The following is a 25,455-nucleotide window of genomic DNA, read 5'->3' on the forward strand; positions in this document are numbered from 1 at the left end:
ACCTGCACCACACATACCGGCGAATCCCACCCAGTGATTCCTGCCCTGAGTTCAGGGACCGGGGTAGGACAAGGGCAGGTCAGTCGCCATGGCCCATGCAGTGCTTGACCTCTCTGCTGACCGGGGGTGGAGATGTCGCACCGCCCTTCAAACACCCCCCCCCCCACCAGCGTGGATTTAAAGCCCCTGTGTGATGGAGAATCCGCCAGGCAGCAGGGAAAGGACCCATCCGGATTTTATTAAAGTTTAGCACAAATATAAAAAGGAACTGTCCAAGGCAGGAACCATTAAATTAACGGAGAATAACCTCACCAAGGGCTGGTCTCGTGAGAGACGCCAAAGCACTCGGGGTGGCCGGGCGCCACCAGGCAGCCCCAGCGCCATAGGTTACACACACCATAACCACCACTGCACAAGGCACCGTTCGGCGTGTGCCGGAAAAAAACCCAGGGCTGGAACGGCAGGGGGCTGCAGCTCAGGGTGGAGAGGCACTGGGGCTGGGGAAGGACTGGGCTAGCAGGGGGCTGTGGGTTGGGATTGAGGGCACCAGCACAGATGCAGGGGAGCCCAGGCCTGGGATAGCAGGGGGCAGGACTGGGATACACGGGGAGGGAAGGGGATTTGCCCAGCCCCTGCCCACGCTGTGTCTGACTCTCACTGGCCCACTTCACCACCAGAAACGGATCAAGACAATTCAAACCAAGCCGTATCCGTCCCCGTCTGCCATTTCCTGCCCCTCCCCTGCAAGACTCCCAGCTGTGGGGAGGTTTACAGGCAAATCCCAAATGGCTCCAGCGCAGGTTCCCAACTGCTCCCGAACCACAGGAGGAATTTTCTCCTCCACACACAGCGGGGGGACGACACAACGGGAGTGATAGTTCAGGGACCCGCAAGGTCTTCACCCAGCATGTGTGTTAGTGGCCCAGAGAGGCATTTCCCATTCACCCCCACCCCGCCCCGCCCCAAGGAGCCTCCTTATCCAGCCAGGGGTCCCAGCACAGCAGGGGCTGGTCCTGGGGTTCTCACAGAAGGGGGGGCTGTTATTCAAGTACTGTGAAGTGAGGCCTCGTGGGAAGAGCAGGCGACGCTTGGGATTGGTTCACAGGTGCTGGAGCTCAGCCAATAGGATCGAGGGGTCCATGAATTATTTAAGAAGGTTTAGGCACAAAAGGCAAAGGCAGAAAGGTCCCGGCCCGTTGGGATCCCCGGGCGAGCTTGTGTTTATACATGGCAGAGCCTGGGGAGTCCCACGTCCTGCTCCTGGGGCGGTCCTGGCCCCCCAGCTCCCACAGGGAGAGGTTATTTGGGGCCATCAGCCCCCCGGCCCCTTTGGCCTAGACCCATGTGAGATGATGGGGCTGAAGGACTGTCGGGGCAGATGCCACTCGGCCCCCGTGAATGCTGCTCATCGGATCCTCTCTGCAAACAAAGAAGAGCTACCGTTAGGGGCAGGCCCACTGCGTCAGGGCACCGGGCTAGGAGGGTCTGTGCCGCTATGTCTCAGAAACTGCCCTGGGTTGGCCAGGAGTGCCAAGCAGCTCCTCCAATGGGACTGTCTTGGGCCCCCCCAGCCGGTGCCGAGCATGAACCTGGGGCCTTGGCGGAGAGGAGAGTGGAGACTGAAGTGCTGGGCAGTCCCTTCTGGAGGGAGCAGAGCGTGAGCAGGGAGGCCCGGAGCGCGGGCCATGCAGACGGGGTTTAGGTACAAAAGGCAAAGGCAGAAAGGTCCCGGCCCGTGAGGCTGTGTTTATACATGGCAGAGCCACAGAGGCAGCTCACGGCTCACCCGGCCTGGATCTAGCGTCCTGCAGACCAGGCGTACTTCTGCAGCTGGCAAACGCCGGCTGATCCATCATCTCCTGCTTGGTCCGGAGCTTAGGGGCAAAGCTGCTGGTTCATCCAGGCTCATGGAGCTGGGGGAGGGCTGGGGGATGATAACACCCCACCCCCTCAGTCACCATGGGCAATGCCAACGGAAGAAATTCCCAGCCGTGCAGTACGGTGCCTGCCCCTGCCCCAGGGTCTTGCAGCTCCAGGCTTGGGGTGGGAGGGAGGCCGCAGCGACAGCCGTAGACAGCAGAGGCTGCCCACAAGCGCACGTCACTGTCAGAGCCATGCAGACAGACCCCGCTGGAATCACACCCGGACAGGACAGAGGCAGCCAGGCAGGAAAAGGGGAGGGAGGAGAGAGCCCAGCCCTGCACAGGCCCCGAGCAAGCCTCGTTAGCATAACAAAGACCCTTGGGGGAAGCAGCAGCCCTGCAGAGGGGGGTTGGCCAGCCTGCAGACTTTGCTCTCCTTGCCTCGAGCAGGGTCCTTTGTGCTCCGGCGGGAGGCGCAGGGGGTGCTGGTCTGTGATGGCGACACCCCATGGGGAGATGGGGGCACTCAGCACCACTCAGGATCAGGCCCATAGTGCTGGCCAGAGAGGCTGGAGCGTGGGCACAGGTATAACAAGCTCTCCCCATGCCATCCCCCACCGCCTCAGTCCTGCCCTGGGCCGGGGCCCTCCAGGGCAGGAGGAGAAGGGCATCTCCACAGCCGTCAGCCCTGGGGCCTCTCCCGAAGGGGGCAGCCAGTGGGGGGTCTACTGAGGAGGTGGCCAGGCTGTGCTGTCACCCCAGGAGCCACCTGGGCTGCGTCCATGGGGCAAGGGGAGCCTGTGGCTGCCCTCTCCCCCCCCCACAGCGTCACAGGCCCTGGGAGGCGGCGGGAGCCTGCAGTCAGTAACCTTGGTCGGCTTTGTCCCCTTTGGACTTGGGCTCCTGCCACCACTCAGCGAAAAATCCCTCCTCGTAGTCGCCTAGGCCGTCAAACTCGCTGTCCGAGGGCAGGTCCTGCCCGTCCGGCTCCGTGCCCTCAGCCAGCTCCATCTGCAGCACAGGGAGGGAGAAGCCGTCACCGCCCAGGGCAGGCCTGTCCCCTGGAGCCTATCCCCTGGGCTTTGCTCAGCAGAGCTGGAGAAGGCCCAGCGGGAAGGGGACAGTCTACCCCTCCCTCCATAGGAACCGGTGTGGGATCGCCCCTGGACTCCACTCTCCAGAGCCCCCCCGGCAGGAGCCAGTGCCGAATCGCCGCCCCCCCCCCCGCTCTCCAGGGCTTCGGGCAGTCTCGTTGCAATGGGCACGCTTTGCTTCTCCCCTGGGGAGACCTTTCCGAAGCCACCCGCTCAGCCAATGCCTTAGACCTGTTCGTATCAGCAAGGTGCACAGAGCTCATTTCCCCAGCGCCAAAATGCAGCCAGCTCTGGGGTGGGGCCCAGCAGCGCTGGGTGCCGCTATCAAGCGGCCGTTACTGAATCAGCACGGCCCAGGGCTCCCATCCAAACAGCGACGTGGCCCAGCCCTGCTCAGGTCCCAGCCCAGAGGGTTCCAGCAGCAGAAAGCTGAATGTGGGGGCTCCTCTCACCCCAGCCCCCACCCCCATCTTCAGCAACTGCCCCAGCTCACCTCGTCGTCGGCCTGCAGATACAGCTTGGCAAAGTCCAGCAACTTCGTCTGCACGGCCGTCTGGTTGTGATACTGCAGAGCCTCCTTGGAGGGGACAGGAGGGGGCACATCAGCCTCACTGCCGCCCCCACGGCCAGGAGCTGTTCCCAGGGACAGGTGGGAGGGGAAACCCCCTGCAGGGCCCCGAATCAGCCACGAGAGCAGTTCCAGGCTCCCCATCTCGAGGAGCTGGGCTCACCCCACCCTCCCTGGCTCCCCCAGACCCCGAGATGGGGGTACAGCCTCTCCTGGAGCCGAGGACTGAGCCACTGATGGGCTCCATGAATCTGCCCTTCCCACAGCCCCCCGGACCCCTCACCGGGCGGGGACTGAAGTCGTCATCCTCCAGGTGCCAGCGCTCGCGGTAGAAGCGATAATAAACCAGGTTCTGCTGCATCACCTCGTCCGCCGGGTCAAAGAGCATGTAGCTGGAGACGCTCTGCACCGCGTTCTTCACGTCGTTCACTGCACCAGAGCCAGGCGTGAGTGGGGGCGTGGGGCACAGAGACCCCCCCCACTGCACCAGAGCCAGGCGTGAGTGGGGGCGTGGGGCACAGAGACCCCCCCCACTGCACCAGAGCCAGGCGTGAGTGGGGGGCGTGGGGCACAGAGACCCCCCCACTGCACCAGAACCAGGCGTGAGTGGGGGGCGTGGGGCACAGAGACCCCCACACTGCACCAGAGTCAGGCGTGAGTGGGGGGGGTGAGTGGGGGCCATGGGGTACAGAGACCCCCCCACTGCACAAGGACCACCCAACACGAGGCCTCTCTGATTCTAACCCCTCACGGCACAAGGGGTCTTGGGGCAAGGCCCCCCACTCCAGACAGACGAGGGGCACCCCTCACACAGCACTGAGGGGTGTGGGGCAGGGCGACCCCCAATAGGAGAGAAGCTCTGAGGTGCTCAGGTGCTAGCTGCAGAAGGAGGGGGCGAAAACAGGCAAGGGTGCATGGGGGAGGGGATCATTCCCTGCTGCTCTGGGGTCTAAGCCCCTGCCCCCCCAGTCTGCCTCCCCCCACACCCTCCGGCGAGGACCAGCAAACCAGGACACGGCCCGGGGGACTCACGCTTGTAATAGGCGAACTGCAGGTAGTGGTACATGGTGGCCACGAACTTCTCCACGAAGTACCCGCCCACATTGGGCGTCAGGTCAGCCTCGCAGTCCACCTTGCACTGCAGCACGTCCACGAAGTGATCTGGGAGGAAACGCCCGTCACGCCGGCCTGGCATCCCCAAGCCCCGGCCGCCCTCGCCCACAGCCGCCGGCCCCTGCTACCTAGGGAGACGAGCCCCCCCAGCGGCTGATGGTGGGATAACCTGCCACACGGGCAAGTTTCTCCCTGACCCATCACTTATGGGGCGGCTTGTGCCACAGCGCAAGAGGCTCATCTCTCTGCCACGCCTCTGGGGTTTCTAGGACTGGCTGGTTTGAACCACCCCCACCCCGATGCTTTCGCTGTCCCCCACAGCCAGGCAAACGGCCTGTGTCCCTCCCCTTTACATAACAGCGGCCAGACTGGGTCAGACCAACGGTCCATCTAGCCCAGTGTCCTGTCCTCCGACCGTGGCCAATGCCAGGTGCCCCAGAGGGGATGAACAGAACAGGGAATCATCAAGTGATCCATCCCCTGTCGCCCATTCCCAGCTTCTGGCAAACAGAGGCTAGGGACACCAGCCCTGCCTGGCTCATAGCCATTCTATGGACCGATCCTTTGGGGGTGGAGGGGATGGGAGCTCCCCCCTCCCTGAACCCAGCAAAAGCGCCGGATCCACAGCCCCGGAGACAGACTCCTCTGCGCATCCTGGGAGCACAGGTGACCTAGGCAGCAGTGGGCTGAGCTCCCTGCACCCCCATAAGGGCCCTGTCCTCAGCCCCACCCTAGGGGGCATCTGGCTACAAACAGACTGAGCCCCCCCCGCACGTCACGCCAGGCCCCGGGGAGCCTCTGTGGGGAGCCACCTGCCCCCGGGGACCCACACACGTGTGTGAACGGGAAACAGGCGGCTCGGGGGACACAGCAGCTTCCGTCGGTCACTTCTTGGCCACTTCTCCCCAGCGCCCGGCAGCAGAGCCCGCCCCGTGGCTCCGTGAGGTGTCCCCACCTGCAATAGCCGGGTAGAAGTCCTTGAACTCCCGCAGCTCGTAGGCGCCCTCGCAGCCGGCCAGGCAGTTCTCGTAGGCTTTGTAATACTCCACCAGCGCGTGCTCCATGTCTGCGATGCTGCTCCGGAAATCCCCACTGTTATACAGCTTCACCGAGCGCACGAACGCCGTCTGCAGGGATCGGAACAGCCCTGTGTCATGGGTGGGTCCCCGCCAGGCCCTCACCGCAGCGGGAAAGGGGGCAGATCCAGCCCCTCGGCCATCTCCTCCTAGTCAGCACGAGGGCCGGGGCTTTGACGGGGGCTGCCTGGAATTCAGCCCTGTGCAGAAGGCCCCGCCCCAGGCCCAGGTATCATAGAATATCAGGGTTGGAAGGGACCTCAGGAGGTATCTAGTCCAACCCCCTGCTCAAAGCAGGACCAACCCCAACTAAATCATCCCAGCCAGGGCTTTGTCAAGCTGGGCCTTAAAAACCACTAAGGAAGGAGATTCCACCACCTCCCTAGGGAACCCATTCCAGTGCTTCACCACCCTCCTAGTGAAAAAGTTTTTCCTAATATCCAACCTAGACCTCCCTCACTGCAACTTGAGACCATTACTCCTTGTTCTGTCATCTGCCACCACTGAAAACAGCCGAGCTCCATCCTCTTTGGAACCCCCCTTCAGGTAGTTGAAAGCAGCTATCAAATCCCCCCTCACTCTTCTCTTCTGCAGACTAAACAATCCCAGTTCCCTCAGCCTCTCCTCATAAGTCATGTGCCCCAGCCCCCTAATCATGTTTGTTGTCCACTGCTGGACTCTCTCCAATTTGTCCACATCCCTTTTGTAGTGGGGGGCCCAAATCTGGACGCAGTCCTCCAGATGTGGCCTCACCATCTGGAGTATTTCATCCAGTTTTGGACCCCCCCGACAGAAAGGATTTCTGCACCTGAGACGTTACACACCTACACGAGAGCTGGATCTGGCTCCCGGTATTAGCCTGGGACTGAGACGTCACAACCAGTTTCCAGGGGGTGTCCCAGCCTAGCTCCCCACCCACTCCGGATACGTGGATTTCTGCTACACTGACCGAGTCCCTCTTGATTTCTGTATCACTCGAGTCATCCCCGGCGCCTTGCGTTCTGCATGGGCTGAATTCCCAGCAGGGCCCAGCTTGTGCACAAACTGCCCCAGCTGTGTGCATGACAGCAGCCCCCGGGGACGGGAACAGGCATGAGCACAGAAGTCTCCTAAGGAACCCAGATCCTGCCCCCAGCGCGGACTGGAGAGCACCCAGAAGTGTCGCGCGCTGAGCAGACAGCTGGTCCGAAGCCCAACGCCAGCAGCGCTGGCGCTCCACTAAGTTCTCCTGGTGTACGTGGGCTGGCAGGTCCCAGTGTGAACGCCCTCTGCTGGGAGCTGCGCATCCCTACACAAGGGCTGGATCTGGCTCCCGGCATTAGCCTGGGACCAGGCCGTCACAACCTGATTCCAGGGGGTGTTCCAGCCTAGCTCCCCACCCCGCTCCGGAGACGACGCTGATCGAGGAGCAGACAGGGCCTCCGAGCAGAGCCCGGGAAATACAGGTGTAACCGCGGGCAGTGAACGCCTCCCTCCCCGTGGTCCTGCCACAGATGGGAGCTCACGGCAAGAGCTGGAGCAGAATGAGCTGCAGCCTAGGGCCCAGACTGCCTCTGTCAGCCGCAGGAACAGCCAGCGACGGGACAGGACCCAGCACGGCCCCCCCTGCGGCTCTGAAAGCGACAGCTTCACAGTTACCACTACCCCTCGGGGGGGCGAGGCTCAGACAGACCAGGGTGGCCAGGGCCAGGCACGATGCAGAGATAATCCGTCAAAGCTTCCTCCCCAGATCATCCTTGAGGCACCCCAAACCTGACCTGTAGCCCCCCATTCCAGGCATGGTCACCCCCCACCCAGCTCTGTCATTGTCCTCACTCCTGGCCCACAGCTCTGCTGATGCCTCCCAATCCCGACCCGCATCCCCCTTATCCCAGCCTGGCCCCCTGGGGACGCACTCACTTCGTAGGGCTGGGCCTCCAAGTCCACGAGGTACTCGTCCACGTCCAGCATGGTTCTGTAATAGTTCATGTACTTCAGCGTCATCTCGTGCTTGGGATTCTTCTGCAGGAAGGTGTGAGCAGCAGACACGGCTTTCTCCACCTTATTGGCCTGAGAGAGGGAGAGAGTCGCACGACACTGCAGCCAGGGTCTCTCCCGGCCATCCCACGGCAGCTCCACGCAGGGCTCAGCGTCTCCGCTCCGGCCAGCCACCGGCCCAGATAATCCACACGGCTCCTACTGCCTACACCAAAGCTGTCCGGATTCAGTCATCCCGGCCTAGCTTGCACAGCACAATCCCACAGCCCGGACACAGGTATTCCGGGTCATAGGGCTTTATACTCGCATGGCTTCTTCCCCTTCCCACAGGGGGCTAAGCTATCCCAGGATAACACCACTATACCAGTCCAACAGCGTCCACCCCATGGGCTTGTCTGCTTCACCTACACCGCTGCAGCGACGGAGATACGATTTGGGAGGGCGGACATGCCCCAAGAGCTGCTCAGCCAGGGGGCTAGTGGAATTGCCATGGCTGGAGAGATTTCTAAGCAGGGTTCGGCACCCGTCCGCCGGCCCCTGCTTTCTAGGCCCCACAGAAACAGCTGCTCCTACTGAGGTTCTGAAAACGTGTCTCCTTGTGACATACGCAAAGAGACTGACGCAGAGCCATGATCTCAATCCCAGGCCACTGTATTAGGCCCTAGACCATCCCTCCCCTCCTGGTGTTTCTTTCACACCCCGAGATCATACCAGACCGAATGCGGGAAAGCAGCTCTCCGGCGCTCTGGTCTGGAATACACTGGCTCCTTTATTCGCCCCCAAGTAGCCGGGACATGCTCAACCTTCTCGTGCAGGAGGCAGCGCGGCATGCTGCTAATATTCTGGCTGCTAACCCAGCCGAGCTGCAAGTGATCTCATGGGATCGCCCGACCGAGGTGGCTGGCAGAGCGAGCGATGCAAAAAGAGCCCAGTGTGGGTCCAGGGACCTTTCCCGGCGGGAATCAGACAACGTGGAGCTTGGATCAGCAGCAGCCCTGGGGCGAATCCCCCGCCGGCAGCAGCCGACGGGCAGAACCAGACGATAAAAAAACCAATGAATCCCGGTGACATATTGTGGGCCCCCATCCTGTGGCACCGATGCAGGGAAATCTGCCCCCCCACCCGCCACCCCTCTGCAGTTCAATAGGACCTGGAGCTGCTCAGCCCTTTGGCCAATCAGGCCACGTCTGGTTGGGTCCCTAAACATGGAGTTTGGAGCCTAACGTTACCCTCTCGCGTCTGTAATTTTCAGCCAGGTTCCCAAGGGATTCTGGGGCCCAGGCGGCCACAGATTAGGGGTGTTTCTCAGGTCAATCACGTCTAATTGCACCTCAGATTGTTCCTGCCTATCGGCCTATAGGCCCCCTGGCTGGGACTCCTGCCAGCCGTCCTGACTGCCCCAGCGTCACCAAGCCTCAGACTCTGCGATTCCAGGCTGAAACCCCTCAGCCAGAGGTGTGGCTGGCGAGGCTGAGGGGTTACGTTAGCAGGAAGGACAGACTATCCCACTGTGAGAGCCTCGCATCTTTGGCCTGGAGGAAATTAGCCAGTAAATCCAAGTGTGCACAAGAGCGCGAGCAAACTACTGCGAAAGACCGACTCCTCCCAGGGGCTCCCCCAGCACGGCCCATGCAAAGAGCAGCTTGGATTCAAACTATCCTCTTAAAGGATCCATTTGCGCTCCAGGAGCCAGTGAAGCCGTGTCACTCTGGCAATGGCTAAGTCACCCACAGCATGGCTCACACAATGGTATTCCGCAGCATCAGACCTAATTAATTCTCACAACCCCTCCCTGCTACACCCCCCCCTTATTATCCCTGCTTTACAGATGGGGAAACTGAGGCACAGAGCGAGGCAACAAGACTTGCCCAAGCTTGCACTAGAAGTAGGTGTCAAAGCCAGTAATAGAACCGAGGGATGCTGACTCCCAAGGCCTTTGCTCAGGCCACTGGACTCTCAGCCACCCCCGGCTTTGCTGGCAAATCCGACAGAAAGACAAGCTAGAATTGCAGGGCGGAGAAAGGTGGGTGATAGATCAGGACGCACAGAGGTCTTCTATAGCAAACTCAGTGGGTAAGACTGCAAAGAACGAAACTACGTTTCCTTTTGTCTTCTCCCCTGTTTGCCCCCCCCACCCCGAGGGAAAACCCTTTCATCAGCCTGTTCAAATAACTCTTCCTGAGCATGCACACAACTGGGAGCCCTGGGCCAAACCCTTTGATTCTCCCTTTTTCCTTGTGCTCTTCAAAAGGCATTAACATTTCTGCCAGTTGGACACTACGGCACACTGAGTCCTGCCCGGCCTGGGCATGCACCAGCACTGGGGTGTCGAGGGATTTCCCGAAAGGACCCCCCCCCACCCCCAAGGGAAGCAGACTCCCCACTCCAGCCATGCAGACGGCAGCACCGACTGCATCTGACCAGTGAAGTGAACACGACCTTTCCCTTGAGCTATGAGGGGAAAACAGACGCTGCCCCGAAAACAGAAGTTTTGGAACTTTTACCTTCTAGGAACGGCAGGGCTGGAGCGGAGGGGGCAGGGCCGAGCTAACAGGGCCAATGGGACAGTGAAACTGTAGGGACCAGCAGTCAGCGATGGGTCCAAAAGACGGCTTTATCCCTCCCCCCGGCCAAGGATCCCTGTAGGGTCTATTGCCCAGGTCTGTGCTCGGCAGTCACCCAGACTTCTGCGGCTCTGGATACAGGGGACGTGGCATTTGCATTCCTCCTGCAAATCCGAGTCAGGGGGCTTCCTGGCTCCCGCTGTGGGGAGGGCTGGCCAAGGGGGTGGGGAGAAAGGGGAGGAGAGAAGGGGGTGGGGAGAGGAGAAAAGAAAAGATCAGAAGCAACTGGCAAAGGTTTTAACACTCCATCCTGGCGCGCACGAGCTACACGCTGGTCCCAGCTGCTGACACGGAGCCTGCATCTCCTGCTCCTCGCGATGGGGCTCAGAAGCAGCACAGATTGTGAAAAGGAAATAACGACACAGCACACAACGCACACGGCTGCTGGCCAGTCCCCTCGCAGCAGTGGGATGGGTGCCCCTTAAACTCACTGGGCCAAGCACCCGGAAACACCCCGCATGCCACATTCCTGCTCCGGCTAGGAAGGGACCACACCGAGAGGGCCCCAGTGCGCCAGACCTCCAGGCTGGGGACCGGCTCACATTCACACAAGCCTACAGAGGCTACGGGAGGGAGGGCACCTTGTTCTCCGCCTGGCACCTGGCTCCTGTGGGACCCACAGATGCCAAGGGCAGAAGGGGCCGTGGCCATCGTCGGCTGACCCCAGTGCCCTGCAAGGATTTCTTATCTGTGAAACGCCCACAACGTGCTCTGGGCAGACCGAGATGCTGCCCCCTGCCTGGAGGAGCCAAAGGGCCCAGTCCTGCAAACCCTCATCCGAGCCGTGCCCGAGACTTCAGGAGGCCACACGTGTGGGCCAATGTGAGGGATGGGGCCTGAGACGGGGAGACACTGAGCGGGCAGGAGGCCCTAGGAGGGGGGGACAAAACAGTGAAACAACTTGGTGAGAGACGGGCAGAGACCAGAGCAGGAGACATGGGGCGGGCAGGCTCCCAGGCACATCTAGGGTGACCGGATGTCCTGATTTTATAGGGACAGTCCCGATATTTAGGGCTTTGTCTTATATTGGTGCCTATTACCCCCCACCCTGTCCCGATTTTTCACCCTTGCTCTCTGGTCACCCTAGGCACATCCCTTGCACCCTGGTTTGAAAATGTCCTGTCCCCACCCCCATAACACTAACGCCTCTGCCTCCAGCCGTGCTGAGGTGCAGGGCCCGGCGGGGAAGGCTCAACCCCGCACCCACGCGAGTCAGTGGCGCTCTGGCCACTGGCTGCCACGCCCCCGGGGCTGGATACTTGGCGCGCAGCCTGCGCCCCCGGCTCACCTTGAAGAGCGCGTAGTGCAGGTACTGGTAGGGCGCGCGGCGCTGGAAGTCGCGCAGGGTCTCGGCTGGAGGGTAGCGGAGCTGGAAGACGGGCAGGCCGCGCTTGCAGCTCCGCAGGCAGGCGGCTCGCTGCAGGACCCGCCCGAAGACCTCCAGCTCCCAGACCCACTCCTCCGCCTGCGCGGCCGCGGGCTGCGCGCCGCGGGCTGCGCCCCCCGCGCACTCCCGGTGGCAGTGCGCCTCGCTGTCGCGCAGCAGGCGGTGGAGGCGCAGGCTGGCCTCCAGGGAGCGGGCGCTCTCCTTCCAGCGCTCCCCCTCGTACTGCTCCAGCGCGTAGGCGTAGGCGCTCTGCAGCGGCATCAGCTCGGACTGCGGGAAGCCGCGGAAGCTGTACTCCTCGTACTGCGCGCCCGCCGGAGCGGGGCCCTGCGCCGCCGCCGCCAGCAGCAGCAACAGCAGCCGCCGGCCTCCCCGCTCCATGCCCGCCCGCTTCCTCGGCGCCGCGCAGCGCCGCACACGCACTGCAAGGAGCTGCCCAGCCTGGGGGACCAGCCGGCGTCTCGCCTGGGGAAAGGCGGGGAGTGCAGGAGGCCGGGCCAGGCGGATCCGCGGGGTCTTAGTGCTGCCTCCGCCAGCAGCTGGCGGCTGCGCCTTGCACCAGTGTGGGCCTTGCACGAGTTTGCTCCTTGCACCAGTGTGGGCCTTGCACGAGTTTGCTCCTTGCACCGTGTGTGCGCCTCGCACGAGTTTGCTCCTTGCACCAGTGTGTGCCTTGCACGAGTTTGCTCCTTGCACCATGTGTGTGCCTTGCACGAGTTTGCTCCTTGCACCGTCTCTGCGCCTNGCTCCTTGCACCATGTGTGTGCCTTGCACGAGTTTGCTCCTTGCACCGTCTCTGCGCCTTGCACGAGTTTGCTCCTTGCATCGTGTGTGCGCCTTGCACTAAACATTATATATATTTTTTAAATGACTGCTCCACTATTACAAGAGTTAACGTGGAAATGGTGCATCCAAGAGACCAATACATTAAGATGACCATTTTATTTTGCCATCAGGAAATTTAACATTTATATTTTTACATTTTAATTCAGCACCTGTAACAGTGCGACTTCTCCTTAGAGAGAAGGAACTCCCATCTTAAAATAAAGATTTGCTTTGACCAGTCAAACAAACAAACAAACAAACTACACACTTTATGGTCCTGCCCCGGCTGGGTGAGACCCTGGCCCCACGGCAGGCAATGGGATTGTGGCCACTGATGTCTGTGGCACCAGGATCTCGCCTGCACCCGCTTCTCCCTGGCACGCTGTGCCCTGGACATCGAGTGCAGAGCTGGTGCTGGCCCACTAGGGCCCTAAGCAGGAATATCCCCCCCCCCCCAACACACACTAATCATTAATAGGGGCCCCTTGAGCCACTGGGGCCCTAAGCAATTGCTTAGTCTGCTTATGGCTAGCGCCGGCTCTGATGGAGCGTGTGTTGCCTTAGAGGGGACATTTGCATGGCCAAGCCACCGCTGCCCAAATCCACAGTGCGGCCCTCCCAACCAGTCATGCCCAAGGAACAGGTGAGCGGCACTGGGAAGGACCCACTGACTGGTGGGGCCAGACAGTAACTGGGATCCGGTTCTGTTACTCCCCTTATTACGCTGCCGTGTGAGAGACGACACTGCGCTCGCCCGGGGACCCAACCACGCCCAGGGACGCGCGGCACTTACAGTATTATCGGGTCCATCCTCAACCTCCCCGTGCAGCCCCCAGGCAGGCAGGAGCAGAGCTTTCTGTGCGGGTGAGTTTTAGCTGGAAAAGTGCTGCGCTGGGTTTAAGAAGCATTCGTGTCAGGGGCTCACAGGCCTGGCCACAACTGCCCGGTCCAGGCGTGACTGCGCAAAGGAGCCCAGGGCCGGGCTCCTGGCCTGTCGCGCTAGGGCGGGAATGTTTGTGTCGCACTGGACAGTGCTGCAGCTGTGACAAAGGGGGTGGAAGCAGCATCTTCAACTGGGGATCAATCTGAAGGGTGACAGTCACACAGAGCCAGCCCAGGGGCCAGCCAGACCACTCAGCTCCTGTTTGGAGGCCAGGCCCTGTGCCGTCTGATGTCTCTGCCCGGGGGGTGCGTGTCCCCAGAAGCAGAGACCTGCAGGGCTGTCAGATGAGTACAGGTGCAAACATTATTTATACAATGCCAGCAGTGCGCCAGGGGCCTTGCAGACAGGTCTGAAGGCCAGGTCTCTGTCCCAAAGACCTTCCAGTCTGTATGCTGGGCAGTGCCAAGGGTTGAACACAGAGAGGTGAAGTGATGGGCCAATTAACACGTGATCCGCTGCAGTAGGAGACACACACTGCTAGGAAAATAACCAGTGCTTATCTTTCCACAGCACTGCAGAGAATAGAGAGGAAGTTCCCCACATCTAGAGGGGCCAGCACCCTCTTTCTTCGCTCGGTGGGATGGTTGGCAGCAGCCCTCGTGCCTAAACCTGTAAAGCCAAGAATCCATCCGTCTTGCAGACAACTAAGGGACTTGCTGACTCCAGGAGTGAACAACAAGCGTCTGTCTGGATCCTTGTTCCCATCTGTGGAGGACCAGTGGGTCCCATCTCAGTTCCTAGATGTCTAGTCTGTATCCAGGATGTGCAAAGTGCACTTAACTCTGGTGATCGCTGTTCGCAGATGAGCTTGTGGAAGGCAGAGATGCTTGCAATGGTCTGATGTGCATTTGATAAATAGGACACCAATCATTCCTAATTCATTATCATTTGCACGTAGCACCTTTCCTCAGCAGGTGTAATAGTGTTAGAAATGGCTATTAATAATTATTCATTCGCTGTATTTATTACTCCTGACTGATAACTACTGATCATAGAATCGTAGCACTGGAAGGGGCCTCGAGAGGTCGGGTAGTCCAGTCCCCTGCACTCATGGCAGGATTAAGTATTATCTAGACCATCCCTGACAGGTGTTTGTCCAACCTGCTTTTAAAAATCTCCAATGATGGAGATTCCACCACCTCCCTGGGCAATTTATTCCAGTGCTTAACCACCCTACAGTTAGGAAGTTTTTCCTAATGTCCAACCTAAACCTCCCTTGCTGCAATTTAAGCCCATTGCTTCTTGTCCTGTCCTCAGAGGTTAAGGACATTTTTTCTCCCTCCTCCTTGTAACAACCTTTTATGTACTTGAAAACTGTTCTCATGTCCCCTCTCAGGCTTCTCTTCTCCAGACTAAACAAACCCATCTTCCCTCACAGGTCATGTTTTCTAGACCTTTCATCATTTTCGTGGCTCTCCTCTGGACTTTTTCCAATTTATCCACATCCATCCTGAAATGTGGGGCCCAGAACTGGACACAAGCCTCCAGTTGAGGCCGAATCCACGCGGAGCAGAGCGGAAGAATCACTTCTCGTGTCTCGCTCACAACACTCCCGCTCCGACAGCCCAGAAGGATGGTCGCTTGTTTTGCACCAATGTATCCCAAGGTGCCCATGGAGCTGCCCCCACAGTGAAGGGACCCCCGAGAAAGGCGGTGGGAGCGACACTAGGACCCAGGGGGAGGCTGGCTGCTGGGGTAGGACCTCTCCCTGCACAAACTTGCAAGAAATAGTTTGCTTCAGATTTTTCCTTCTCAGAAATAATTGCAAAAAAAAAAAATCCCCCCGCGTGGCACTTCCCCCTCCGCGTCCCCGGCGCCTCCCCGCGCGACGGGGGAAATTCCCGGGTGGCCGTGGGGCCGCCCCCGCGAATCAGCGCGGACAGCTAAGTGACCTCAGCGCCTCGCAAGCCCACTTTACACGTTGACAAAATTCCTGGCGAGAGGCCGGGCTGGGAAGCTGGGAAGCGAAGCGCCAGGCTCCGAGCAGCCCGGCCCCTTCCCTCTCCGCCCGCACTCCGAGCACCATGGCCCTGGCTATCCTCCTCCTCCTCCGCCTGCTGGCGGCCCCCGGCCGGGGGGACCCCGGCCCCCTGGAAGACGTGGTGATCGACAGATACTACATCCCGAAAATCTGCTCACGGGAAGTCCAGATGGGCGATTTCATCCGCTACCACTACAACGGGACCTTCAAAGATGGCAAAAAGTTTGACTCCAGGTACAGGATTGTTCTGGATAACCTTGCACAAGCCGGGTCCTGCCCCCCCGGCGACGTTAGTGTACTAGCAGAGTGTGTGTGTGTGTGTGTGTGTGGGGGGGGTCTGCTGCAGCCCCCCCCCCCCCTTCATTTTGCAAATAGAGTGTGCACGTCCCTGCCTCCCCCCAGCTGCACTGGGATGCGCTCTCGTGGTTCAGAGGATGGGCTCACATTCTGCCCTGCTCACTGGCATGGTTCACTTCTCTTGCCGGCTTTGGCACGCCATGAATTGAGGCCTATGGCCGTGCCAGGATCCCAGCGCACTTCTGCACGCGCGGCCCAAGAGCTTGCTTTGCAACCAGAGCGCAGGGCCGTTCCCAAGGGCGAGGAAAACCGTTACCCTGGGGTGCTGCTGGACAAGCAGTGGGGGCCTGCTCAGTGTAGACGTGTCATCCTGGTGGCTCCATATTCGCCACGTGCGAACCATCCCCGAGCAACTGCCCTGATCAGGGGGGGAGGAGAACCGAGAACGTTGATGTCCATCTTTGGGGTTCGTTTTCCAGGAGCCGTTGCTTTGTATTTTGTGTCCGTTTTGTTTTCTTTGGCGGAGAGCTGGGTCCTGCAATCTCCCATTCATGCCAGCAGCCCTTACTCCCAAGGGCAGGCCTGTTGAGTCCAGTGCAACTGCTTGCAGGGGTAAGGACTACTCGGGTGAGTAAAGGATGCAGGACTGGGTCCTAACTGAGATTGGGCACAGCAGACGGATAAAGCTCATCACAGCGGCCATGATGCAGGGACAGATTCAAGCGCTTTTTGACCCATTGCAGTTTCGGAGTGTGCTCCATTCCCAAAGGGCCCCTTTTCCACCTATGTGAGCTGGTCCCAGCTCTCCCTGGGCCTGCGCGTGCAGCCAGCCCTTTCCTCACGCTGATGTCAGTCCGGAGTTACGGTGCTGGTGGCACTCCAGGGGAATTTCTCCTGATTGAAACCCGTGAGAGCAAGAGGCAAAGCAGGCCCATTGCACGGGCCTGCGGAGAGGCAAGACAGACATCTCTAGGTTCAGGATCAGGCCCAGCAGGGGGCAGCAACAGTTGCTTTCCCGGGAGGTTTTCAGAAGTGCCAACGAAACGCTTCAGGGAATCTGCTCTGGTTTTAAATATTTAAAACGTGGCTACTCGTCCCTGAAGGCCCGAACAGGAAGCATAAAAAGTGGGATAAATCAGCCATCCAGCAGCCACCGCTAGGCGTGAGTCTGACCGATAAATGGGGCCCCGGGAAACCTTTCGTACTAAAATAATTCTTTGTCTTGATGGCTGCAGCGTGGTTCCCTGAGACGTTTCGCTGGCCATTAAACCAAGCAAAGGATCTCGGAGCACTTGCAACAAGCCCGAATTGCCCCTGAGAGAGTGGGTTTTCCGATTTAAAAATCAGAGTAATTTGCAGGTTACAAATGAGGCTTGGGTGTTTGGTCGTTGGTTACTCGGCACGGTGTTCGGAACGTGGCATATCTGTTCCCCGGAAGCACCGGAGAGTCAGCCAGCCAGTGCTTATCTGGGCGAGATGCTAGTTTGCATTCGGTCCCAGCTTAAACATCACGAATGACTTTTGCAAACAAAGGGCCTGATCCTGCATTCCCAAGCCTCTGAGTGTGTGAGGAATGCAGGATCAGACCCAGGATCAGGGACGTCAGCTCCAATCCCGCTTTGACGAGATCGTTCCCCACCACTGGGTCCGCGTCTGCTGCAGAGATTGAGTTGCAAAAGAAATCTGGCCAGGAGCATACGTGGGACGTCATACTCCTTTATATGCTCCACCATGAAACGCAACACATATGTGCCCTCTGCCCCCCCCCCCCCGTATTCCAAGAGCAAAGAGACAGAATCCATCATCTGCAGAACATTATGGGCACCCCCCTAACCTGTCATTTCATGGGCCAGTTGCTTTAACCACAGAGACACGGGGATAGCTGTAGTCTAGTGGATTAAGCAATGGGACTCAGGAGAGCTGGATTCTATTCCTGACTTTGCTGCCAACTCATTGGGTGAGTCACAGGGACCAGTGCTTTCAGAAGTGGCCTCTAATTTGGGGTGCCCAAGCTGAACCGCCTCGGGCTTTGGCACCCGCAGCTCTGTGGCTGGAAGGTGGGCAGCAAGTTGGGCCCCCAGCCACAGAAGCCCCCCAAATTAGAGACTTCGGAAAATGTTGGGCCATAGCCGCTTTGTGCCTTGTGACGTGGGGCCGATGGTGTGTAATAATCAGTCATTAATTAGTGCTCGAGGCCCGAAGGGACCGTTATGATCTTCTAGGCTGACCTGCACTGTACAGGCCAGAGACCCTCACCCAGTAACTTGAGTATCAAGCCCATCGCTTCTGTCCGCGTGAGAGCGTGCGGCTTAGAAAGACATCGGTCTGGATTGAACTACTCCAGTGATGGAGACTCTCCTACCTCTGCAGGTGGGTTGGTCGAGTGGTGACGTGTCTTGGTACAGTCGTTGCCCCAGGAGAGTGGGACGCATGGAACATCCTGATCTTCAGGGGGTGGAGTTGGAAACTCAGGCTGTTAGTCACCGGACTGATCTTGTGGCAGGCCCCACGGGCAGGGCTGGGTGGGAACATTGCAACCCTATTGTTTGGGGCCAGCTATGGGATTCGCTGGACTGGTGGGGCAGGCTGGTGTGGCCAAGGATCCTAGTTGCTTTGCAGTATCCCAAACAGCCAAGGCCATCAGAAGAGGGGGACTTAACGTGTCTCCGTTCCTCCCCAGCTACGACAGAGGCGCCACGGTGGCGGGCGTGGTGGGAGTCGGCCGGCTGATCACCGGCATGGACCGAGGCCTGCAGGGCATGTGCGTCAACGAGCGGCGTCACCTGATTGTCCCTCCCCACCTGGGCTACGGCAGCATCGGCGTCGGTAAGGGGGGCGGCGAATGCGAGGGCCCCGCCTGGCCGGCCTAGCACGGCCCAGGGGGTTTGCGGTGCGATGAGGTCAGGCCCAACGTCTCTCCCGTCAGCCCTGCAGGAGCCCAGGTCGCGGCAGGGTCCTGCCTCCTGCACGCTGGCTGAGCCCTTCTCACTGGGGATAACGTGGGAGGCAGAAAGGCCCCCGAGGGTGGATCCACTCCCGTCTGCACTCCTAAGGACTTGGGCACCCACAGGTCCCGGTGAAGTCCATGAGCTTCACAGAGCTCAGCACCTCCATGGGCTGATCTCCCCTGGATGAGTGCAGGGGAGTCCAGGGACCCCCCCAGGGCAGGATCTGGCCCTTGGTGGTGGACTAACATGGAGAGAGCTCTCCCCTCCTGGCCTCCTCTTTCTCTGAGCGGCTGAGCCGCCCGCTGGTCTGGGGGCTGGCCTGGCATGAGCCACGTGCAGATCATCGGCGGCTGCAACCACAAGGATGAGGAAAGGCTCCGAGTCCCGTGCTGAGATCTCCTGGCCCCCTCCTGAAGTGTATATGGAATGCAATGGGTGGGCAGAGCGATTCCAAAGTCCTAGCCAATGAGTAATGGGTAAAAATAAGAGGGACAGGCCAGTAGGAGCAATCAGCAGGAACTATTTAACCCATGGGCTGTGAACCTTTGTCATCACATGCACAGGGCAGGCGAGACCCAGGGCCTCCTGCACTGGGAGATCAGTGCAGATCTCAGCGTGCCAGTAACAATCCCGCTGTAGCATTACGGGAGCAGCGCGGCCTGGCCCGGCTGAATTCAGGCAGGAGAATAGGATCACACCTCCTCACGTTCCCCCAGTACTCTCCACTGGATGCAGTATCATTTCTCCTTGCTGTGGGGCTACCCAGCTGCCACATTCAGCCCAAAGGTGGCTGCATTTTGGTGTAGAAGCCATCTCTGAGCACGTGGAGTATCACTAGGTTTGATAAACCCTTTGAGAGCCTCACACGAAAGGGCTAATCCGAGAATTATTATTCATTCCAAGCCAATAAATAATTGATACAATAAACCCCTGAGCACTGTTTGGGTGTGATGCTGTCATCCCCCTCCTTAAAGGGAAAACCAGCAGAAAAGGGCAGGTAGGTATTGAATAAAGGCTGTGCCCTACTCACCAGGACCGCCCGGGTTCCCAGTGCCAGCGCTCTCCATTCTCCGTAGGACAGTGGGGTGGAGTGGCTGGTTCATCTGAAGAGAAAATCCGGTAACTGGCATTTGGGGCACCCTCATGCTGTGAGGTGTGGTGGCCCCTTCTCTGCTCAAAGTATAAGTGACCCCACTTGGGCCAGGGTGAAGCTGGGACCTTCAACGCTCGAGCCCCTGTGTCGAAGTCCATCAGCTCCAAGCAGCAGCAGACTCCTGGTATCTCGTAGGTGGACCAGCCATGGGGCGGGGGACAAATCTGTAAGAGCACGTGAACAGCTGTTGTGAACGGGGCTGAGCGGCAGAGGCCGGGGGGGCCTGTGGGTGGATTTCGAGGCGCTGAAGTGAACAGTCTCGGCCTCGTGCTGTGAGGCTGCTCCCCTCGCTGTGACGCTCCTCGGGGCTGAGCCATTGTCATTCGTTGTCCCTCGCAGCTGGCATGATCCCCCCCGACACCACCTTGTATTTTGACGTCATCATGCTGGACATCTGGAACAAAGAGGACAAGCTGCAGATCACCACCTTGCACAAGCCAGAGCGCTGCAACCGCACTGTGGAGAACTCGGACTTTGTCCGGTACCACTACAATGGCACGCTGCTGGACGGCACCCACTTCGACTCCAGGTACGGGGAGCCGAGCAGGAGGGGTAGCACCACGGGGGCTAGTGACAAACGCCAGCTTGCCTGTCTTGGGGACCCCTCTGCCTCGCTGCACAGAGCAGGTAGCAGTGGGGCCAGCTTCACACGTGCCCAGGGCCCGCCCCCAGACCCATCTCACCTGACTCAGAGGGGCCTGGCTGGGGGAGGCGTGAGTTCATGCTCCGTGACTCCCTGTGGGGGAGGGGGAGCCCGCTCGTGCCAGGACCCCTGGGCTGAGCAAGTTGGGTTGGGGGCGCTGCCCGTGCCCTGGAGTCATTCTTCCCCTCGTCTCTTTTCCGTTCTCTCCCCGGTGCCAGCTACAGTAAGGACAGCACGTACGACACCTACGTGGGCACAGGCTGGCTGATCAAAGGCATGGACGAGGGCCTGCTGGGGATGTGCGCTGGGGAGAAGAGGAGGATCATCATCCCTCCCTTCCTGGCCTACGGGGAGAAGGGCTATGGTGAGTGGGGGCGTCCCCAGAGACCGGATTGCACTCGCCTGGCACGCTGGGGCAGTGACTGATGGGGCTGCCCGGAGGCAGGCAGCCAGGAGGCAGTTTGCATGGGCGAAAGGCAGCGCTGGGTCTGAGCCCCACGAACGCCAGTCATGGCAGGGGCCAAACGCCCCAGGCAAGGAAACGGCCAAGCAGTGCCCAGCCAGCGCTCAGCCCTGCATGGGCAGAGGAGACGGGGTCACTTTGGCACTGTCCGGGAAGCTCTGGGACCGAGGAAACCCTGGGAAGAGAGGGGAGAAAGGGATGGGAAGGACAGGAGTGGATGGGGAAGCAGATGGCTCGGGGGGTGGGGAGGGCGGGCATTAAAAGGCCATGAGCATCTGATCCCGCGCAGCCCAGTGTTCTGCCGTCAGCCAAACAAGCAGGCGGGCAGGTGGCTGATAAAGCCGGGGCTGGTCCCAGGGCAGCAGGCCTGACCCACCCGGGCTGCCGGACAGATCTCGCCATGCAGTATTGGCACCATTTTCCAGTGGAATTCAGGCAGGACCAGAGAGGAGGGTGTGAGCCAGCCAGGGCAGAGGGGGGTGAGTTGGGGGGGCGAAGGGACCCTGCTCGGCACTGGGTCGCTCTGAGGCAGCTCTAGGTTTCATGTACGTACGTCACGGCCATGATCAGGTGCATGGTGGAAGCTCCGCCTTGTGCCGTTAAACACGGAGCTGCTGCGAGCCGATAACGCCAGGTCGCAGCCTGGTGCGCTCCGCGCAGAGCTAGAGCGGGGCGTGCTGGGATCGGCCACTCCGGGGTCCCCACCTCTGCAAAAGAGGAGGGGGTGACTGGCCACATGGCCACCCCAGCCACGAGCAGGCTGCAGTTCTACCCCACGGAGGTCCCTCACTCCGGCTGCTCTGGGCATGGTGCAGGGGCTGGCTCTGCTTGGGCGCAACCCTCCTTCCCTCCTCTCCACCCAGGCACAGTGATCCCGCCCCAGGCCTCCCTGGTGTTCGATGTGCTGCTGGTGGACCTGCATAACCCCAAAGATGGCATCTCCCTGGAGCACCTGGAGGTGCCGGCGTCCTGCAAGCGCAAGGCTGTGACTGGCGACTTCGTCCGCTATCACTATAATGGGACCCTGATGGACGGGACGCTCTTTGACTCCAGGTACCGGCCACCGGCGGGGCCTACGGATGAGCACGGGCCTCCCCATTTGTGCCTGGGGTGCCACGCAGCAGAGCTCCTCCCCACACGGCCCCCAGTGGAGTGGAGAGGCCTGGGCAGAGCTGTGGGGTGTGGGCAGGGCTGTAGGTTGGGGGATACGGGCAAGGCTGTGGGGTGGGAGATGAAGCAGGGCTGTAGGAGCCTGGGCAGGGCTGTGGGATGCGGACAGGGCTGTGGGGTGGACGGGCTAGGGGATGCGGACTGAGCTTACGCCGCCACGGTCCCCTCATTCGGTGCTTACCTGCAACCTGACGCCACCTGGTGCTGTGTTTGCTGCAGTTACTCCCGCAATCACACCTACGACACCTACATCGGGAAGGGCTACGTCATCCCCGGCATGGACCAGGGCCTGCAGGGCGTCTGCTTCGGAGAAAAGAGAAGGATCGTCGTCCCGCCGCACTTGGGCTACGGGGAGAATGGAGCCGGTAGGGCGGGGTCCCCGCGGGGTAGTGGGGTGGGATTGCAGGGCAGGGAGCGGGAGTCAGCAATGCCATTTCGCTCCCCGCTGGCTCCGTTACACAATCCTTTGTTTCCTGCATCACATCAGTCGTCCCCGTGCCCAGGACAGGGGGATCGCCCGCGGGATGGGAGCCAGCCCTGCCCTGAGCCAATGGGGGGGGGCGAGGGGGCTGCCTCCCGCAGGAGAAGGGCTCGGAGCCCCTGCACCAGTGGCGGGGTTGTCAGGCAGGGCCGTTGGCTCAGGGGGGTGTTTCTCGGGCTGGGGCGGGCAGGGACACATTCAATTAGCGCCCAGGGGACTGGACTGTAGGAACAATCCTGCACCACCCCCCGGCTCGGCAGGGCTTTCCCCCCGGCTCTGCCCTCTCCCCAGCCCCTCATCCCCACAGGGCCCTTCGTCCTTCTCCTCCAGGCAACAAGATCCCCGGCTCAGCCGTGCTTATCTTCGACATCCACGTCATTGACTTCCACAACCCCCTGGACTCGGTGGAAATCGAGACCCTCTCCCGGCCCGAGGGCTGCAACGTCACCACCCAGGATCGCGACTACGTCCGCTACCACTACAACTGCTCGCTGCTGGATGGCACCAAGCTCTTCTCCTCGTGAGTGTGCCCCCGCCCGCCCCCCGGGGCAGCCTGGATCCCCCCCCCCAGCTCCATCCCAGCAGTCCGGGTGCTGCTCGTGGGTTAGTGCCAACAGCTGTGGGGTGGGGCCCTGCGAAGCTCAGCAGGATGGAGGTGGCTGAACTCGGGGAGACTGGGGTAAGATCATGGGCACTAGCAATTCCTCTGACCCTCAGGCAGAATTCCCCTGCCACCGCTGATTGGTACAAGGTCGGGGGAGGCCCGAGGCAGGTTCCTGAGGGTAGGAGGCTGTGTGGGCAGCCCCGGCTTGGGAAGTCCTCTCGCCCGTCCAATGTCTTGCATTGCCTCCTGCAGCCACGACTACAACCACCCGCAGGAGGCGACGCTGGGGACCAGCAAGGTGATTGACGGCCTGAACACCGGCCTGCTGAACATGTGCGTGGGGGAGAAACGGGTGATCGTCATCCCCCCGCACCTGGGGCACGGAGAGAACGGAGGTGAGGGGGGGAGGGGAACTGCCTGGTGGGTTGGTTTGTGGCCCCAGTGGTCTGGCAGCGGCCCAGGGTGTTACCTGGTCTCCTTTGGCCTTTAACCCCCCCAGCTGACCCAGCCTGGGCAAGTCGCCCCAGCGGGGATGTTAAGAGCTCATTCTCGCACGTCGCACCATGGTGCAAAGGCACCGTAGTGCGTCAGAGCACACGAGGGATCGGTGACATGCACCCCTTGCCTTTCAGCCCGGGGCGTGCCAGGCAGTGCTGTGCTCCGGTTCGAGGTGGAGCTGCTCTCCAGGGAGGAAGGAGTCCCAGAAGGTTACCTGTTTATCTGGCACGGGGACCCACCCGCAAACCTGTACGAGGACATGGACCTGAACAAGGATGGCGAGATCCCCCCCGAAGAGGTGCGGCCGAAGCTCCGGGCACATGGGGGGAGGAATCGGAATCAGGGAACACGGCCCCAGAAGCAGCCTCGGATCCCGTGATCCGCTGAGTTTGGGCTTTTCAATGGCGAAGGGAGGGGCCGGCTAGGCTGCCACGGTGCCCAGCTGGCATCCGGGGCATGTGCCGAGTACCCGGAGCGGCTGCAAAGCTGTGACTAACGTGCACACTTTGGTTGTTAAGGTGGCAGTACCAGGGATTCTGCCCTAGCCCAGCCCTCCTGCCCGGCCAGGGGCCCAGGGACGGACTCTGAGCGACTCCCCTGCCCAGGAACCTGGAGGGGAGCCTCCTGCAGCCTGGCGCTGGCGTGCTCCCTGCCCTTGTTATCCTGCGGCATCTAGCCCTGTCCGGCCATTGCCCTCCACCCCAGAGCTGGCTGCATGCTGTCCTGGGATCCCTCACGAGCCCAGGCTGTGGGCTCAGCCACGTAAGCTGTTCTCACCTCTCCCTGTTGCAGTTCTCCACTTTCATCAAGGCCCAGCTCACCGAGGGGAAGGGACGGCTCATGCCCAGCTCTGACCCGGAGACCGTCATCGCCGACATGTTTCAGAACCAGGACCGGAACCAGGATGGGAAAATCACCGCGGAGGAGCTGAAGCTGAAATCGGACGAAGATCAGGAGAGAATCCACGAGGAGCTCTGAGGAGCTCTTGCCTTCAAGAGACAACTTTTCTTCTTGTCCTTTCCTACCTTGGAGTGGGCTGCTCCCCCACCACCACAGGGACTGGGCCCTAGAGAAGCCAGCTCAGGAAACTTTAGTGCCAACCCCTTTGCAGAGCGAGGTTGTTTGGTTGTTTTTTTTTACTATTTAACGGTGTTTTATTGGAAGTGTTTCTAACAAGCCAGCAGGGGAAAAACTCCACATAACAAACCCAGGCCTGAGGGTCCCAAATTCTTGCCTTTAAAGGCAGAGCCTAGAACAAGGGTGGGCAAACTACGGCCCAGGGGCCGCATCCGGCCCTTCAGATGTTTTAATCCAGCCTTCGAACTCCCGCTCCAGCCAGGGAGTGGGGTCAGGGGTGTGCCCCGCTCCGCATGGCTCCTGGAAGCGGCAGCATGTCCCCCCTCCGGCTCCTACATGTAGGGGCAGCCAGGGGGCCCCGCGCCACATGCTGCCCCCGCCCCAATCACGGCCCCCGCAGCACCGATTGGCCGGGAACCGCAGCCAATGGGAGCTGCAGGGGCGGTGCCTGCGGACTGGGCAGCACACAGAGCTGCCTGGCCGCACCTCCGCATAGGAGCCAGAGGGGGGACATGCTGCTGCTTCCAGGAGCTTCTTGAGGCAAGCGCTGCTCGGAGGCTGCACTCTGACCCCCTCCTGCACCCCAATCCCCTGTCCCAGCCCTGATCCCCTTCCCGCCCTCCGAACCCCTCAGTCCCAGACCAGAGCAACCTCCTGCACCCCCAACCCCT

At 60.5% G+C, this 25,455-nt stretch overlaps 2 protein-coding genes across 3 annotated transcripts; one reads left to right on the forward strand and one right to left on the reverse strand.

Annotated features, from left to right (window-relative positions):
- Positions 1-217: 217 nt before the first annotated feature.
- Positions 218-12,178, reverse strand: P3H4 (prolyl 3-hydroxylase family member 4 (inactive)). Its single transcript, XM_034755869.1, has 8 exons — positions 11,603-12,178; positions 7,613-7,762; positions 5,593-5,764; positions 4,557-4,685; positions 3,808-3,953; positions 3,450-3,533; positions 2,732-2,873; positions 218-1,419 (listed from the first exon to the last, which is right to left on the reverse strand). The coding sequence occupies exons 1-8, from the start codon at positions 12,080-12,082 to the stop codon at positions 1,406-1,408; spliced, it is 1,317 nt and encodes a 438-aa protein (XP_034611760.1). The 5' UTR covers positions 12,083-12,178; the 3' UTR covers positions 218-1,405.
- Positions 12,179-15,310: 3,132 nt separating this feature from the next.
- On the forward strand, positions 15,311-25,068 carry FKBP10 (FKBP prolyl isomerase 10). Of its 2 annotated transcripts, none has more exons than XM_034755866.1 (10): positions 15,311-15,684; positions 18,428-18,573; positions 20,188-20,377; positions 20,716-20,855; positions 21,818-22,007; positions 22,344-22,489; positions 22,936-23,125; positions 23,462-23,604; positions 23,842-24,005; positions 24,500-25,068. In XM_034755866.1, exons 1-10 carry the CDS (start codon positions 15,494-15,496, stop codon positions 24,683-24,685), a joined length of 1,686 nt encoding a protein of 561 aa, XP_034611757.1. In that variant the 5' UTR covers positions 15,311-15,493; the 3' UTR covers positions 24,686-25,068. The 2 variants fall into 2 exon arrangements, with proteins under 2 accessions (XP_034611757.1, XP_034611756.1); XM_034755865.1 differs by having other exon boundaries at positions 15,320-15,684; positions 20,710-20,855; positions 24,500-25,067.
- The last annotated feature ends 387 nt before the right edge of the window (positions 25,069-25,455 follow it).

This window comes from Trachemys scripta, chromosome 23, assembly GCF_013100865.1.
Source record: "Trachemys scripta elegans isolate TJP31775 chromosome 23, CAS_Tse_1.0, whole genome shotgun sequence".
NCBI lineage: Eukaryota > Metazoa > Chordata > Testudines > Emydidae > Trachemys > Trachemys scripta.

Excerpts from the sequence above, each read along its gene's own strand:
- P3H4 (XM_034755869.1), bottom strand. The coding sequence starts at position 12,082 with ATGGAGCGGGGAGGCCGGCGGCTGCTGTTGCTGCTGCTGGCGGCGGCG. Across the intron at positions 7,763-11,602 it reads TGCACTACGCGCTCTTCAAG|GCCAATAAGGTGGAGAAAGC; the intron begins GTGAGCCGGGGG and ends TCCCTCTCTCAG. Across the intron at positions 5,765-7,612 it reads TGGAGGCCCAGCCCTACGAA|ACGGCGTTCGTGCGCTCGGT; the intron begins GTGAGTGCGTCC and ends CGATCCCTGCAG.
- FKBP10 (XM_034755865.1), top strand. The coding sequence starts at position 15,494 with ATGGCCCTGGCTATCCTCCTCCTCCTCCGCCTGCTGGCGGCCCCCGGC. Across the intron at positions 18,574-20,187 it reads CTACGGCAGCATCGGCGTCG|CTGGCATGATCCCCCCCGAC; the intron begins GTAAGGGGGGCG and ends TGTCCCTCGCAG. Across the intron at positions 24,006-24,499 it reads GCGAGATCCCCCCCGAAGAG|TTCTCCACTTTCATCAAGGC; the intron begins GTGCGGCCGAAG and ends TCCCTGTTGCAG.